This window comes from Phyllobates terribilis, unplaced genomic scaffold (assembly GCF_046119375.1).
Source record: "Phyllobates terribilis strain yellow unplaced genomic scaffold, ASM4611937v1 Scaffold_3__8_contigs__length_932513732, whole genome shotgun sequence".
Lineage (NCBI taxonomy): Eukaryota > Metazoa > Chordata > Amphibia > Anura > Dendrobatidae > Phyllobates > Phyllobates terribilis.
In genome coordinates this window covers 359,901,638-359,919,422 of record NW_027362763.1, presented here as the reverse complement: position 1 = coordinate 359,919,422, position 17,785 = coordinate 359,901,638, and the positions used below count along the sequence as shown (strand labels likewise).

At 42.9% G+C, this 17,785-nt stretch overlaps 1 protein-coding gene across 2 annotated transcripts in view; it reads left to right on the top strand.

The window, feature by feature from the left end:
* The window catches only part of ECE2 (endothelin converting enzyme 2), a 117,679-nt gene extending 100,761 nt beyond the window's left edge, over nucleotides 1-16,918 (top strand). For both annotated transcript variants that reach the window (XM_073675335.1, XM_073675333.1), the window contains 4 exons: nucleotides 1,394-1,461; nucleotides 11,586-11,776; nucleotides 14,760-14,855; nucleotides 14,947-16,918. In XM_073675335.1, coding sequence (XP_073531436.1) covers nucleotides 1,394-1,461; nucleotides 11,586-11,776; nucleotides 14,760-14,855; nucleotides 14,947-15,123 — 532 coding nt within the window. In that variant the 3' untranslated portion in view covers nucleotides 15,124-16,918. The remainder of the gene's footprint in view (nucleotides 1-1,393; nucleotides 1,462-11,585; nucleotides 11,777-14,759; nucleotides 14,856-14,946) is intronic.
* The last annotated feature ends 867 nt before the right edge of the window (nucleotides 16,919-17,785 follow it).

Sequence of the window (17,785 nt, the reverse complement as noted above, 5' to 3'; positions counted from 1 at the left end):
GGGATACATAACATTTTTTTATAGTTTTCAGTGTAAGGATAGTCTCACATTTATCCTGTACTCTATACCAATCAGTTGCATCAGGGTTTCCATTTAAATCCCCAAAACATTCAATTCAGATTCAGATGGAAGGTACAACAGCACCACTCATTATAATGAGGCAGATCACTTTGGACTTTGTTTGGAGTCTGTTCCATTGGTGTCCCGTAATTTTAGCCGGTTGGTCACGGTTATTCACTTATGCCTTACTGTGGTAAAAACGGCACTGAGGAATAATGCCCTTAAAGACCACCGTTAAAAAGTGTATCAGCGGTCATTAAAGGGTTAAATATTCACTGGCATCTTGCCTGATTATAACCATACCCAGATATAAGTATCTACTTACCATTTGGTATTTTGACCCACTAATGTTTGTAGACATGCTGTCTTTTAGATATACACTTTATATACTAATGATACAAAGCCAAAGATCTAACCTAACATTAGACAACAATAGGTTTAAACATATTGGCATATATTTACCGGTATAATATTTTGAGCATTTTTGACATTGCAGATTTTCTGCAGCATTTCTGCATGAATCAGCTAAATTAGATTATTTGAATTTGTGGTATGAATTTTTAACACATTTTTTTGTGATACGGTTTTTGTATCCCTTAATATGTCACTTTTTAAATAAACGTTTTGGATACTTCCTGTTACTTAGCTCTGATAAATCTTTATTGATAAAGCCATGTGTACATTTCCTCATCTCATTGAACACTATAGGGAAAATCTACAAGTAAAAAGAATATTGATGGTAAAAACTGATGCAGTGACCAAACACTGATGAAAATTTGATCCAGTATACTGATGAAAATTTGATCCAGTACACTGATGAAAATCTGATCCAGTACACTGATGAAAATCTGATCCAGTACACTGATGAAAATCTGATCCAGTACACTGATGAAAATGTGATCCAGTACACTGATGAAAATTTGATCCAGTACACTGATGAAAATCTGATCCAGCACATTGATGAAAATCTGATCCAGTACACTGATGAAAATCTGATCCAGTACACTGATGAAAATCTGATCCAGTACACTGATGAAAATCTGATCTAGTACACTGATGAAAATCTGATACAGCACACTGATGAAAATCGTTTTTTCTTTCACATGTGTGAAAAAATGGACATCCGGAAAGAAGCTATTTCTGTAGTGTTTAGGACATAATTTCATTGTAGCTTTAATAAAATACACATGAGCCACACTGTGCAGACCAGGGTTTTGAAATAATTTTTTTTCTGAATGTTGAAGTTCTACAAATGTGAATACAAATTTTTAAAATCTTTTCTTGTTATAGCATGTCAGATTTCGCTCATACTTTCCTTTTCTTCTTTCTTCAGGGCTCTAAATTTCGGTGGTATTGGGGTAGTGATGGGACATGAACTGACGCATGCATTTGATGATCAAGGTTTGTTACATAGTTAATTCGTCTAAAGCTTTATATGTCTGAGAAGAGTTTAGGTTAAATAGTATAAAATATTCTTTAAAGCGAATTTGTCTTCTTATTTTATAATACAAGCAGTATGTATTTGAGATAAGCAATTTTAATTAGGTGCAATTTAATTCTCCTAGAATTTTATAAAAATTTGTATTCTCCAGAATACTGATGTTTTTGTAATACACATTGGGTGAAGTCAACAAAAATCAACAGTCAACAGCTGCGACAGCCATTTTGCTGAAATGTAGAGGGCCAGGCAAACAGTTAAAAATAAAATTAATAATATTGAATTCACCGCTCACTTGTCCCGCCGTCCAGTCCTCTGCACCTTTACTTTTCCCCCTACCCGTCAAGCCCATCCTCTCCGGCTACTTCACTCCATACCATGGTTTCCGTCGCTGACCTCTCACGCACTGTTCCATCCCAGCACACCTCGACAAAGTCATGACATTGCAACACGCGTCACCTGAGGTCTAGTCAACACAGTGACGACGGGAAGGTGAAAAGAAGAGCCACAGAGGACCAGATGACGGGATAGGTGAGCAGTGAGGTAAGTATTAAAATTTTTTTTTACACTCTACGTTTAGAATAAGAGACCTAGAGTATAATAAGGAATATTCAATTTGTATTAAGTAATTTTGCTGCAAACCAAATTTCCCTCTAAAATCTGCGTTACGTGCCAAATTAGAATCTTTTTAGATTCGATCATCTCTCGTTTACACTATTAAACTCATCCCTGATTAATTTACTTTACACCACACCGACGGTGTACTTACTTTAAAAACCCATGTCAGAATGGTTTAATAATCCGTTATATTGTTACATGTGTTGAGAAAAAACATACTCTAAGTCCATCATCTTCAACCTTTCTTGATCAATTATACTTTACTGGTCTCTAGCATATTTCTAACTGTCACTACCATTTAATGAGAAAAGCATTTAGCCCTTTTTTATAAGCTGATGTAATATCTGCCATTACTACCTCTTGTTGTAGTGCATTCCACAGTCTGATTACTCTAACCCAGGGGTCTCTAACCTGTAACTCGAGGGCCACATGTGATGTATGGCTCGCGGCTGCCTGACAGTTTGGTTGTCACGGCAAGGTGTGGGGAAGACTAAGTGCAACACAAAGGGAAGAGGGAAATGGAGCCCAGACTCTAGGGAAAGGGGGGAGTAGAGACCCCCCTAGACCAGTGTGTCTTCCAGTGTTCTTCCCAGTGTGTGACACGTATGTCACACACTGGGAAGAAGTTAAAATGGAATAAAAAGCCATTCTAACATGGCTTTTCAAAGTAAGTCCAAGTGATCTATAAATGATGTTTGCAGTTTATATTGTGAAATTTGTTGACCGATCCTCTGTAACTGCTGTGGTAAGACGCCTCACTCGGCTGCTTCCGGAAGTAGACTCAGGAACTGTGTTTTCTCTGTAGGCTTTATTTAGTGGCATAAAGCCCTGCAGCTACAGCAAAAATAAACACAGCCTTACTGGCAAAACAACAAAACAAAAGATAAACGATAGCACAGTCCATAGCAGTGTGGGATTAGCCACACAGGTTGTAGTTCCAGCTTTCAGCTCCTCTCTGAGCTGTGGCCTTCCAGCCTGAAGTCTTTGCCACTCCAAACTCAACAACAGAAAAAAAAAATAGTACCTGAGCATTTAAACTTGCTCAGCCACACCCTGAGGGGAGGTATGGGGAATGACTTCCCTCCCATCTCTACATCATTTCCATAAAACCACATTCTTTAAAAGAGTTAGCCCCCCAGCATATAACATGCTGGCAGAAATTCAGCAGGTGTTAGTTCACACAGGAGAGGATCCTGAGTGACACATACCTTCCCTCGCATATAATACCAGTGACTCTGTCACACTGTGTTGCAACATGCAAATTGCAAGGCTTTACAGTGATATCAGAAGCAATCGATGGAAACTAAGTATGGATTGTATCGAATCCAATATAATTTCTTTTCAGATGTAAGTGATAATAGTAGCACCCCAATTTTAACAAAGGGGTTGTCCACTACATTATATTGATAACATATCCTTAAGATAGATCATCATTACCAGATTGGTGGGGGTGAGACATCCGGCACCCCTAACAACCAGCTGTTCCCAGGGCCAGCGGCAAACGGATGTTACCAGTTGCGGAGGATCACAGCACAGCTCAATCAACTGTATAGTGGCCTCGGCTGGATACTGCATATTCGCCCTGTAAGATGGCCGCCGGACAGGTCCTTGAGGGGAGATATGTATCACTGAGGTTGGTAGCTTCGGTGATGTAAACCCGGGAAAAAGTATGCTCCAGCACACTTAGTGCTGAGAGGGTTAATTGGGCGTATCAGGGCCGGTTTTTCCGAGCAGTCATAAGAGTTGGGAGAGATTGGCTGCACACATATCCCCACCCCAGGGCGTGTAAATAAAATGGAGACTGAGTGTCTCATTCTGTGTCTGTAGCTGGAGGTGTGGAGACCTTTAGAGTGTTTTGCGCTAAAGGACACTGACCATGAGTGGGCGACCCCGCCATATTGTATGGACTGTTTCTTTTCTGTTTTTGTTACTCTGTGCCGGACAAGGCTGTCTTTTGTTTACTTCTAAAAGTGCGGTTTATGAAGGTACAATAAACCTGCCTTGGACGTTTTTACAAGAAACTGTTTCTTGTGCCTACCTCTAACGCGGCTGAGTGAGTACCAAAACCCTACAATTGGTGCTAGAAGCATGGGCACGAATCCCAAGGGGCAGTGTGACTGCTACAGGTAACTGTTTATGTTCTGGGTGAAGGCCGCCAGCCAGCAAGAGACATCCGGCAGCATGAAGGAGTTGATAAAGCAACTGGTGCAGGCTAATCTCCAGCAGCATCAACAGCAGCAGCAGCAGTGGCAACAGCAGCAGCATCAACAGAAGCAGTGGCAACAGCAGCAGATGCAGCAACTGCAGCACAAGCAGCAAATGAAGCTCCTAGCTGAGGTGATCCGTTGCAGGGCAACCGCCCCACCCCCAAGTCCAGGTAATGACTCACATGTCAGGAAGACAGTAAGGAGAGCATTACAAAAGATGACCCCGGGTGATGACGTCGAGGCGTTCCTGACTGTATTTGAAAGGGTGGTGGAACAGGAGAAATAGCCTCCGAAACAGTGGACGGAGGTTCGGGCGCCATATTTAACAGGCGAGCCGCAGAAAGCCTATTATGACTTGGCCTTGTAGGACGCAAAAGAGTATGCCAACTTAAAAACAGAAATCTTGGCGCGCTTGGGAGTGACTCTGACTGTCAGGGCGCAACAGGTGCAGCATTGGGCCTATTGCAATGACAAACTTCACCGGTCCCAAATGTTCGACCTCATACACCTGGTCCAAAAGTGGTTGCAACCTGAATCGTCCTCTCCAGCACAGATGGTGAAGAGGGTCGTCATGGACAGGTTCATCCACTCCCTTCCGAGGTCGGGTAAAGCCTGGGTTGCCCAGGGAGATCCCCGTAATGCCAATGACCTGGTGGGGTTGGTAGAAAGGTTCCAGGCGATGGAGAGTTCCTTGGGAAAGCCAGGGGTCGTAGCGTCTCCATACTGGGGTTACCAAAAGGGGGCCTACACCCAAAAGAGGGAAAATAGAGCCACATCTGGGGGGCATCCTAGAGCCCAGGAGGGGTCTGAGTTGCTGCCAAAGGTTCCGCCCAATAACATAGTATGTTGGTGATGTCACACCCCAGGTCACATAGCCGCCTGTTGCCCCATATGACAAACGAGCCAATGGACTGCAGCACAGGACAGTGCTGTTCGTACTTTACATATCCTGCCTGCAGTGCTGTCCCTCAACCAGGCGAGGGACCGCAGGCATGCCTCTTGTCAGTGAATGGAGTGCAATTTACTGCTCTGTTAGACTCAGGGAGTTTGGTAACCCTAGTAAGGGCCACAATTCCTCATCGACTGGTTCCAGTGAAAAAGGTCGGCGTCCGTTGTATCCATGGGGACGCTAAGGACTACCCTGCTTTCCAAGTGGTCATAGACACAAACTGTGGCGCCGAGTCCCATGAGGTGGGCGTAGTCAAGGACCTATTGCACCCTGTTATAATAAGGCGGGACTTTGCCTTCTTTTGGGACTTGTGGGAGAATTGGAGGAAGCATGGTCGTCCGGACAACAACCAGGTCGCACCTAAAGAAACCTCATCACAGGCCGCAGCCAACAGGTTTCCCTTTTGTGTGCTGGATGAGGATGAGGTAGCATCCCCGGAAGCCAACATCCCTGAACTGGAGGTGTCCGGAGGAAACTTTGGAACCGCCCAGCTCAGGGACTTAACTCTAAAAGGGGCGTTTGACAATGTAACTGTTCTTAATAGTGTTGCTCAAGAGCCGGGGGCTGACACCCGATATCTGTACTTTGCTGTAAATGGGGAGCTCAGAGGGGAGGTAATCGAGCAGTTACTAGTGCCAGGGCCGTACAGACGCAGGGTGTTAGATATGGCCCATACACATGTGTTGGGTGGTCATCTGGGGTTAGAGAAAACCCAGGAAAGGATCCTCCAGAGGTTCTATTGGCCCAGTTGTCACAGAGAAATTGTAAATTATTGTAGGTCATGTCCCACCTGGCAGCTGACTTCCCCGGTGGCTCACTTCCCTAGCCCCTTAGTGCTATTGCCAATCATTGAGGTACCGTTTGATCGTATAGCCATGGATCTAATGGGACCCTTGGTCAAGTCTGCCAGAGAACATCAGTATATCCTGGTGATACTGGACTATGCTACACCGTATCCGGAGGCCGTGCCACTACGTAACTCCTCTGCCAAATGTATAGCCCGGGAGTTGGTCCACATCTTCTCTAGAACGGGGTTGCCTAAGGAGATCCTAACAGACCAAGGGACCCCATTTATGTCATGGGTGATGAGAGAGTTGTGCAGGACCCTGCAGATCACACAACTCAGGACCTCAGTCTACCACTCCTAGACAGATGGCTTAGTGGATAGGTTTAATAAAACCTTGAAGGCCATGTTAAAAAAGGTCGTAGAGAAAGCTGGCCGGGACTGGGACTGTCTACTGCCGTACTTTCTGTTCTTCATTAGAGAAGTTCAACAGGCCTCTACTGGATTCTCCCCGTTTTAGCTGTTATATGGCTGACACCCCCGCGGGACTCCTGAACGTAGCAAAGGAGACCTGGGAGGCGGAGTCTACACCCTACAGGAGTGTGATCGAACATGTGGCCCAGATGCAAGAGAGGATTGCAGAGGTGATGCTCATTGTTAAAGAACTCCTCCTCAAAGTACAAGAGGCACAGTAGAGGGTGTACAATAGGTCGGCGAGGGTGAGACACTTCAACTCTAGGCATCGGGTACTGGTAGCTACGGTGGAGAGCAAATTCCTGGCTAAGTGGCTGGGCCCCTATGAAGTAGTGGAAAAGGTTTGTGATGTCAACTATAAAGCCCACAAACCAGGAAGAAGGAAGCGCTACCAGGTGTACCACGTCAACCTGAGATAGGGAGCCCGTGGAAGCTCCGTGCTTGGTGTCAAAGTCGGAAGCCGATGTGGGAGAGGTCAAGGTGGGAGAGTCGCTGTTATGTGCCCAAAAACAACAGTTCCACGAGTTGCTACAGCGGGACAGGAACCTGTTCTCGGCTCTACCAGGGTGTACTCAGATCATAGAGCATGAGGTGCTTACGGAGCCTCATGTCCGAGTAAACTTGAAGCCATACCGGATTCCTGAAGCCTGCAGAGAGGTAATGTCGAAAGAGGTGAAGCGCATGCTGGGTCTAGGAGTCTTTGAAGAGTCCAAGAGTGGCTGTTCCAGTCCCATAGTCTTAGTGCCAAAACCAAATGGAGAATGGCGGTTCTGCAATGACTCGAAGTTCGACACCTACCAAATGACCAGGGTAGACAAACTAATTGAAAGATTAGGACCGGCCAGGTACATTACCACCCTTGAGCTCACGAAAGGATATTGGCAAATACCCATGTCCCAAGATGCCAAGGAGAAGACGGTCTTCTCAACCCCAGATGGATGTTTCCAATACATAATGATGCCGTTTGGGTTGCAATCCCCACAAGAAGAACGCAGTTGCCTACCTGGATAATATTGTGATCTACAGCCAGGATTGGGGAAGCCATCTGAAAAAAGTCCAGGCGATATTCGATGCTCTGCGGAAGGCGGGGTTTTCCATCAACCTGAGGAAATGTGCCATGGGCATGGAGGAAAAAATTTTTGGGCTATGCCGTAGGCAGAGGCGTGATTAAGCCCCAAACAAATAAAGTTGAAGCAATCCAGGGTTGGCCACAACCTCTCTCAAAAAGGAAGATCAGAGCGTTCCTGGGCATCGTGGGCTATTACCGCCGGTTCATCCCTAACTTCACCATGATAGCCACCCCTTTGACAGACCTCCTTAAAGGGACAAAATCGGCTATGGCTAAGTGGTCTCCAGAAGCTGAGACGGCCTTCCAGGAACTAAAGCAAGCCCTGTGTAAAAAGTCAGTTTTGGTGGCACCAGATTTCTCGAAAGAGTTTGTGGTCCAAACGAAAATGAATCAGATACCAAGCTGGGTGCTGTCCTATAACAAGAGATGAACTGGGAAGAGCACCCCATAATGTATTTAAGCCGTAAGCTGACATCTTGTGAGAAGAATTACTCCATAGTGGATAAGGAATGTTTGGCCATCAAGTAGGCATTGGACACTCTAAAATACTACCTCTTAGGCAGGAAGATTCAGTAGTTCAAGGTACGTGGCTACGGCGTCTTCACCATCAGAAGTAATCTGGGGAGTAGGGATAGCTAGGGCCCCCCTAGCATTAGGTACAGGGAAGGAACCCCTGGCCCCAGGTTTTCCAACAACAGAGTTAGGACAATATGTTATTTAAAATCCAACTTAAAGAACATCTCTGTAACTTAGCAAGTAATCAGAGATTCACTTTAACCCCTTTCTGACATTTGTGGTAATAGTACGTCCTTGTGGCCTAGGCCTATTAGGCAAGGGACGTACTATTACACAGAATGCGATTGCGCCCGCACACAAGTGGTGCGGGGCGATCGCCGCTGGGTGTCAGCTGATTGTCACAGCTGACACCCGGTACTATGTGCCAGGAGTGGCCCCGCACCGCTCCTGGCACATTAACCCCCGAAATGCTGCGATTGAAGTCAATTGCAGCATTCCGGTGGCAAGGGGAGGTAAGCGCCGATACTTACCTCCTCTCCGGCGTCCCGCGCTGTCTGTGTGGGGTCCTGGTGGTTGTCATGGTGACCCGATGTCGTTATGACGACATCCGGGTCACCAGGCAGCAGGAAGTTAGGTAGACCGTGCTCAGTGCACGGTCTACCTAACTTGTGTGTGCAGGGCTGCATCTTGCATAGCATAGAGATACTGCTGCAGCATTTCTATGCTATACAAGCGATCTGGGTAAAAAAATGAAAGTCCCATAGTGGGACAAAGTGTAAAAGTTAAAAAAAGTATCAGAAAGTGAAAAAAAAATATAAAAAAAAATATATAAAAAATAAATAAATAAATAATCCCCAAAAATAAAAATATATTGTACCCATGAATAAATATTATTTTGAAAAAACAAACAAACAATAAAAGTACACATATTTGGTATTGCCGCATCCGGAACGACCTGACCTATAAAACTGTTCCACTAGCTAATCCCTTTAGTGAACACGGTGAAAAAAAACAAAAACAAGCAAAAGACGATGCTTTATCTTACCGCCAAACAAAAAATGGAAAAAACGCGATCAAAAAGACGAATGTAGATAAAAATGGTACCGTTGAAAACGTCATCTTGTCCTGCAAAAAACAAGCTGCAATACAGCTCCATCAGCCGAAGAATAAAAAAGTTATAGCTCTGAGAATAAAGCTAAAAATGTGATACCGCTGTAAACGTACTGACCCCAAGAATAAAGCTGGCTTATCAATCTTAACACACGCAGAATGGCATAATAGAAAAAATAAAATTCCTGAATTGTTAGTTTTTGTTTATTCTGCCTCCCAAAAATCGGAATAGAAAGCGATCAAAAGATGTCACATGCCTGAAAATGGTACCAATAAAAACGTCAACTTGTCCCGCGAAAAAACAAGCCATCACATGACTCTATCGGCCGAAATATGGAAAAATTATAGCTCTGAAAATATGGCAAAGCAAAAACTAGTCTTTGCAAAAAAAAAAATATTTTAGTGTGTGACAGCTGTCAATCATAAAAAACCAATATGCATCTGGCATTGCTGTAATCGCACTGACCTGAAGAATAAAGTCGTCTAATCACTTATACCGCACGAGGAAAGGCGTAAAAAATAAACTCTAGGGTTAGGGTTGTGCTATGGTTAGGGATAGGGTTGTGCTAGGGTTAGGGAGAGGTTTGTGCTAGGGTTAGGGTTGTGCTAGGGTTAGGGTTGGGATTTTTTCAAAAGTAAAGAAAAAAAAATGATCACGATATGGCGACTAGTGTTGAGCACAAGTGCTCGCTACTTGAGTTTGCATTGGGTGCTCGGGTATGCACGAGTATCGTGGGTGCTCGAGTGACATGCTCGAGTCTCCGCCCCATATGCTTTGCTGCCAAAAATACCTTGCGGGCATTGCCTGCCATGCACAAACGATCCCCGCATGTTGGGACTCGAGCATGTCACCCGAGCACATGCTATACATGATGCATACCTGAGTACCGATGCAAACTCAAGTAGCGAGCACTTGCGCTCAAGACTAATGACAACTTATTCAGTATGATGACCTAATGTTATCAATTTCTGTGTCGTACCTCTGGGTTCAAAATGTTCACTATACCCCTTGATAAAAACCTTGAGGGGTCTAGTTTTTAAAATGGTGTCATTTGTCGGGGGTTTCCACTGTTTAGGCACATGAAGGGCTCTTCAAACGCGACATGGCGTCCGCTAATTATTCAAGCAAATTTTACATTCAAAAAGTCAAATGGCGCTCCTTCCCTTCCGAACCCTGCCGTGCTCCCAAACAGTGGTTTTCCCCCACATATGGGGTACTGGTGTGCTCAGTGGAAATTGCACAACAAATTCTGGGGTCCATTTTTTTCTGTTACCCTTGTAAAAATAAAAAAATTGGGGCCTAAAATAACATTTTTGTGAAAAAAAATAAATGTTAATTTTTTTCTTCCACATTCCAAATATTCCTGTGAAGCACCTGAAGGGTTGATAAACTTCTTGAATGTGGTTTTGAGCACCTTGAGGGGAGCAGTTTTTAGAATGGTGTCACTTTTGGGTATTTTCTGTCATAAAGGCCCCTCAAAGTCACTTCAAAGGTGATGTGGTTCCTAAAAAAATGGTTTTGTCAATTTTGTTGGAAAAATGAGAAATCGCTTGTCAAATTTTAACCCTTATAACTTCCTAACAAATAAAATTTTGGTTCCAAAATTGTGCTGATGTAAAGTAGACATGTGGGAAATGTTCTTTATTAACAATTTTGTGTGACATATCTCTCTGATTTTAGGGCATGAAAATTTAAAGTTTGAAAATTGCAAAATATTCTACATTTTTGCCAAATTTCCGATTTTTTTCACAAACAAAAGTCATATCGAAGAAATTTTACCACCATCATGAAGTACAATATGTCACGAAAAAACAATCTCAGAATCAGGGGGATCCGTTCAAGCGTTCCAGAGTTATTAAATCATAAAGTGACAGTGGTCAGAATTGTAAAAATTGGCTTGGTCATTAACGTGCAAACCACCCTCGAGGGTAAAGGAGTTAAAGGGATACCAAATGACATTGAAAATATCCTCATTTATGGGTAATACCCATTGAATGATTATTCGGTACATTGATGGAAAATAAGGAGCCCCTCCTACTGTCATAAATCTTTGATATCTCTGTCTTGTGTGCATTACTTAGTCCTAAATGATGAACTGAAAGGCTAAAGGTGTTGCAGCCGCTTGATTAAAAAAGTAAAGTTATATGTTTAGTTACATTGCATGAATACTCCAAGCTTACAGAGCGTATGGTAGTCTTAGTCTGACTGATGAAAATTTGAATTAATTGTTGACCATTTTTAAATAATTACATTTTCCATTTATCCACCCTTGTTCCGGTCTTATTTTTATGAATCAAAGGCTACATGTGCTATTGTTGTGCACTTACATATCTCTCTTCAATTATCATTTCTGTGACAGGACGGGAATATGACGAGGAAGGTAACTTACGTCCTTGGTGGCAAAACTCATCTCTGGAGGCATTTAAAAATCGTACTGAGTGCATGGTTAGTCAATATAACGCTTACAGTGTGAACGGAGAGAAGGTCAATGGACGTCAAACACTTGGGGAGAATATAGCTGACAATGGTGGCTTAAAGGCGGCATACCATGTAAGTGCCAGAATGTTAAGTATTTGTGCTATGTGACGTACAGGGCCAAATTAAATTATGCTGCTTCTCCAAAGTAGTACTGCTATACATTGACCAAATATTACTTTCACATAGTGATTGAAAAATGCTGCCATACAGAAATTAAATAATACCTCTATACCATACAGTGCCTACAAGTAGTATTCAACCCCCTGCCGATTTAGCTGGTTGACACATGCGGAATTAACTTGGCATTGTGACATTTGTACTGTAGATCAGCCTGGAAGTGGGAAATGCACTGCAGCAAATTTTTTTTTTTTTTTTTAAAACGTAAAAAGTTAATTCAGAGTGTCATTTATTATTCAACCCCTCAAACCACAAGAATTCTGTTTGGTCCCCCTAAAGTATTAAGAAGTAGTTCAGGCACCAAGAATAATGAGCTTCACATGTGTGGATTAAAGATCTCTTTTGCCAGCCTTTTCTGACTATTTAAGACCCTCCCCAAACTTGTGAACAGCACTCAGACATGGTCAACATGGGAAAGACAAAGGAGCATTCCAAGGCCATCAGAGACAAGATCGTGGAGGGTCACAAGGCTGGCAAGGGGTACAAAACCCTTTCCAAGGAGTTGGGCCTACCTGTCTCCACTGTTGGGAGCATCATCCGTAAGTGGAAGGCTTATGGAACTACTGTTAGCCTTCCACGGCCAGGACAGCCTTTGAAAGTGTCCTCCCGTGCCGAGGCCAGGCTTGTCCGAAGAGTCAAGGCTAACCCAAGGACAACAAGGAAGGAGCTCCGGGAAGATCTCATGGCAGTGGGGACATTGGTTTCAGTCAATAAGTAACGTACTCCACCGCAATGGTCTCCGTTCCAGACGAGCCCGTAAGGTACCTTTACTTTCAAAGCGTCATGTCAAGGCTCGTCTACAGTTTGCTCATGATCACTTGGAGGACTCTGAGACAGACTGGTTCAAGGTTCTATGGTCTGATGAGACCAAGATCGAGATCTTTGGTGCCAACCACACACGTGACGTTTGGAGACTGGATGGCACTGCATACGACCCCAAGAATACCATCCCTACAGTCAAGCATGGTGGTGGCAGCATCATGCTGTGGGGCTGTTTCTCAGCCAAGGGGCCTGGCCATCTGGTCCGCATCCATGGGAAGATGGATAGCACGGCCTACCTGGAGATTTTGGCCAAGAACCTCCGCTCCTCCATCAAGGATCTTAAGATGGGTCGTAATTTCATCTTCCAACAAGACAACGACCCAAAGCACACAGCCAAGAAAACCAAGGCCTGGTTCAATAGGGAAAAAGTCAAGGTGTTGGAGTGGCCTAGTCAGTCTCCTGACCTTAACCAAATTGAAAACTTGTGGAAGGAGCTCAAGAATAAAGTCCACATGAGACACCCAAAGAACCTAGATAACTTGGAGAAGATCTGCATGGAGGAGTGGGCCAAGATAACTCCACAGACCTGTGCCGGCCTGATCAGGTCTTATAAAAGACGATTATTAGCTGTAATTGCAAACAAGGGTTATTCCACAAAATATTAAACATAGGGGTTGTATAATAATTGACCCACACTTTTATGTTTAAAATTTAATAAAATTCAACTGAGCAACATAACTTTTTGGTTTGTAAGATTTATGCTTCTGTTCATAAAACCTACTCTCGTTTGCAGTTTGAAGCCTCTAACTTATTTGCATCTTATCAAACCAGCTAAATCTGCAGGGGGTTGAATACTACTTGTAGGCACTGTACATGTCAAACTTTGGCCCATGGGGTGGTTTTATTTGGCCCACGATACCAGAACCACCACCCTTATGTGGGGCCATTATTTTGTATGGAGGACAATGAGGAGACCATTATTCTGTATGGAGGACTATGTGGGGCCCATTATTTTGTATGGAGGACTTTGTAGGGCCCATTATTCTGTATACTGGTTGGCCTGCGACTTTGTCTAAGTTTTTCATTTTGGCCCTCTGTGTGTTTGAGTTCGACATCCCTGCTCTATACCATGGGTAAATAGTCCGGTCATTCAGAGAATGAATAATTCCTTTACACAGTCACTGAAAAAGCTAAAAAATATGTACAGTATATACAATGACTGACAATAAATATTGCCATTAAGAGATCACTTGATTCCCATCATACTGTGACAGAATAGTATCACCACATTTTTCATGTTTTATTTGTATTGAATCACATCAGATCTAAGCTCTTAATATTGAAGACTCTTACTGTAATATGTACACATGCCAGTTTGGTGTCACACATCCAAAACCTTATTATAAAATTCATAGTAAAACCACATTTTGAAAAGCATATGGTTTTCAAACTTGACGTGCAGTTTTTAAAATCATTAATTATTATTTACTACTGCATTGTTTCCTTTTCTAATTTTGTATATATTCAATGGGGCAGATATATCAATACCGAGTAATTATACAGTGCAAACTTAGACTAGACAGTCTAAGATGAGTTTTTTTATGGCGAAGGAGCTTCAGGATGGTCACCAGCAAACTTTTAGACAATCTTGTGGTGGCTCCACCGCTAGCGTCTTTTGCACTATCTTTTCAATTACAGAGAGCAGGTGACTTCATAGCAGAAGACGCTCGAAGAATGGACAGGTCACTTCTTTTAACCGCTTCAGGGTTTCTGAATCTTGAAGCTATTAACAGATGTGGCATAAGATGGAACATGGGAATATTACTGTAGTTCGTCGCGTACAAATATATGACAATTTATTCTGAAATGTTAGGTACGCTCTAACTTATCTTTTGTGCCTGTTACTGATGGAACAGGAAGGGAAACAAAGGATTGTTCTGCTAGGGCTAAAAAGGAAATTTGCTGATAATCAAAGGCTCAATACATACATTACCTGCTTAAAAAAGGTCCTGGTCTCTTATAGATTGTAAGCTTGCGAGCAGGGCCCTCACTTCTCCTGTAACTGTTGAACTATGTGTTACTTTGTAATGTCTTTATTGTCTCTATTTTCTTTCAGGCCTACAAATCCTGGTTACAGAAACATGGTGAAGAAAAGCGATTGCCTGGAGTGAAACTGACCAACCATCAGCTTTTCTTTTTGGGATTTGCACAGGTGATATCCACACTCAGCTGCTCTGATAGCCCTGTCAAGCCTTTTTTACTGACATTTCCTTGAAACTAAGCTATTTTACTGTCTCTTGTAGGTTTGGTGTTCTGTGCGGACCCCTGAGAGCAGCCATGAAGGGCTAGTTACAGATCCTCATAGTCCAGCCAAATTTAGAGTTATTGGAACCCTCTCAAATTCAAGGGACTTTGCTGAACATTTCAACTGTCCCAAAGGGACCCTGATGAACCCAGGAAAATACTGTGATGTGTGGTAAAAGGGTGGATGTGCATACAGCTTTGGTAATCTGTGAGGGCTGTGTGGAATGATGAAGTGTGTGAGAGTGTGAATGTGAAGGTAAATAGTATGTGTGCTGTGAGATTGACAGTAAATTAATGTGTCTGCGAGAGTGCATGTAGCTAGCTTGTCTGTACAGTATTGTGATAATGTAGGACAGAGTAGGAACACAGCACTGCCAAAGACCGAAGCAGCACTTAATGGCCAGGGAAGAAAGCCCTATTTGTCAGTAGGATAACAGAAACAACCTAGATTACACCCCATCTGCTGTAACATTGAAATGATGTAGTTAGTGTGCATCTTCAATGTCCAAATAGAGAAACACTCATTCCCGATTGTTAGCCTGTTTAAACAGGTCACGACAAAATCGCAAAACACTAGTTCATTGTGTGAAAGGATTTTTAAGGTTTTTAAAAATATTTTTTTTGGCAGCACATCGTCTTAAATAAACAGGACATGTGCTGCCGAGAACATTGATGTTCCATGTGCATACAACGATTGTATCAACTATCATTCTGTGCGCATTGGAAGTGTGGTTGGCTTGTCTAAACAGGCTATTAATCATCTGCTGATCAGCTTACACGTAGTTGATCCGCGGTCGTTTAAACAGCCGCGGTTGGCCAGTGTAAATGCACTATTAGTCCAGCAATCTTTAATCGGATGACTATAAACCATCTAGCTTGCTGGTCATATAAACTCGACTTGTAGACAATAAAATTATGTCAGCAAATCCTATCAATTTCAGTTGAGTCTAACATCAATCTATTGAGAGCTGACAGACAATCCCACATAGACTGCTGTCATGGAAAACTTGGATGGACAGGGTAGATTTTATGTATCTGATCCCTTGTTTTTTGGAAGCAAGTGGCACCTCAGTTGCTGCTGATCTCCACATACATGTGTATGGTTCACTTTAGTATGTCAAATTTTCATAGCTTTTAGTCCTGCCTTGCCTTCAGCTTTACAATGTAGCAGTGCCTACAATGTAATGCTCTGTGACAGACTGCTTGTGCAGGTAGCTATAAAGCAAGCAATGCCTACAATGTAATGCTCTGTGACAGACTGCCACAAATAAGTATTCATTGTAATATAAATTGAATGTAATACATTATAAAGAAGGAAGAGTTTGTACCTTTACAGTAAATTATAAGGGTATGTGCACATGATGTATTTTAGATGCCGACATACCTGATGTGTTTTTCGTGCTAAAATGCTTCAGGAAAGCCACCTGTATTTTTCTAGAATTCTATGTGTCCTCTGAAGTTTTTTTGCAGTGGCTTTGCCGTCAGCTTTTTTTTTTTTTTTTTTTAAATTTATGTACTAATAGTGAGAGGATTGCAAGCAGAAGCCGCCAGAAGAATGGACTGTCCACTTCTTTCAGGTGCGTCATTGTTTTTGATTGAAGCCTGATGCGGTTAAAGAAGCACTCCCAATAACATTTTATTGTTTTAATGTGTGTGTGTATGTACAGTAATGTAGTGTGAGTGTGTTAATATACCCACCTACCGCTGCTCTCTCTGGTGTCCAGCGCCGTTCTTCTGCTTTTCTCAGTGATGTCACCACAAATGAGACCTGCCGTGCTCATTCTATGCTCTAAGCGTGAGCTGGAAGTCGCTGTTATAATGACAGCCTATAGTGCCTCGTTCTGATGCTCCACAGGCTTACTTTGTAAAAGTCACTTCCGTGTCACGCAGAGTGCAGCGTGTCCGGGAGGAGTCAGCAGAGAGGTGACGTCATTCAGAAGAACCGAAGAACGGCCCTGGACACAGGAGAGAGCAGGGGTAGGTGAGTATATTAATACACTCACACTACATTACATGCACATACACACACATTTAAACAATAAAAAGGTTAGTGGGAGTGCTTCTTTAAAAGAAGTTCAAATAGGCTGAACATAAGCACAGCAAGTCATTTTTACATTGCAAATCATATGTTCATTCTTTGTAGTGCCTGAAAAAAGATGCACATACCCTAAGAATAATAGCCAAGGAGTTTTCATGATCATATCAAATTACAAGGATGCTGGACAAGTGCAGATTATCCCATATAATACATAATTCAGCTGCTGCAGTGCCTCTTTTTGAAGAGCAGGGGGAGCATTCTGTTCACCACTTATTATTTGATTGTTATGAAAGCTCCTCATCATTTTTATAGAGAAGGTCTGGAACATCTAAGGTGTATAATTTTTCTGTTTTGTATTAGTTGAGGCACAAGGCTGTGTAACATACACTGCAGCTACTGAAGAAACTCTTCTTAGAGAGGGAGCGTTACCTGTTAGTTATTCAATTTTTACCATAGAATAACGTTCTTCCAAAAGCATTCTGTGACATACAAAGTAAGCAGTGCCTACAATGTAGCTCTCTGTGACAGCCTGCTTGTGCAGGTAGCTATAAAGTAAGCAGTGCCTACAATGTAATGCTCTGTGACAGACTGCTTGTGCAGGTAGCTATAAAGTAAGCAGTGCCTACAATGTAATGCTCTGTGACAGACTGCTTGTGCAGGTAGCTATAAAGTAAGCAGTGCCTACAATGTAGCGTTCTGTGACAGACTGCTTGTGCAGGTAGCTATAAAGTAAGCAGTGCCTACCAGGGCCGGCTCCAGGTTTTTGTGGGCCCCGGGCGAAAGAGTCTCAGCGGCTCCTT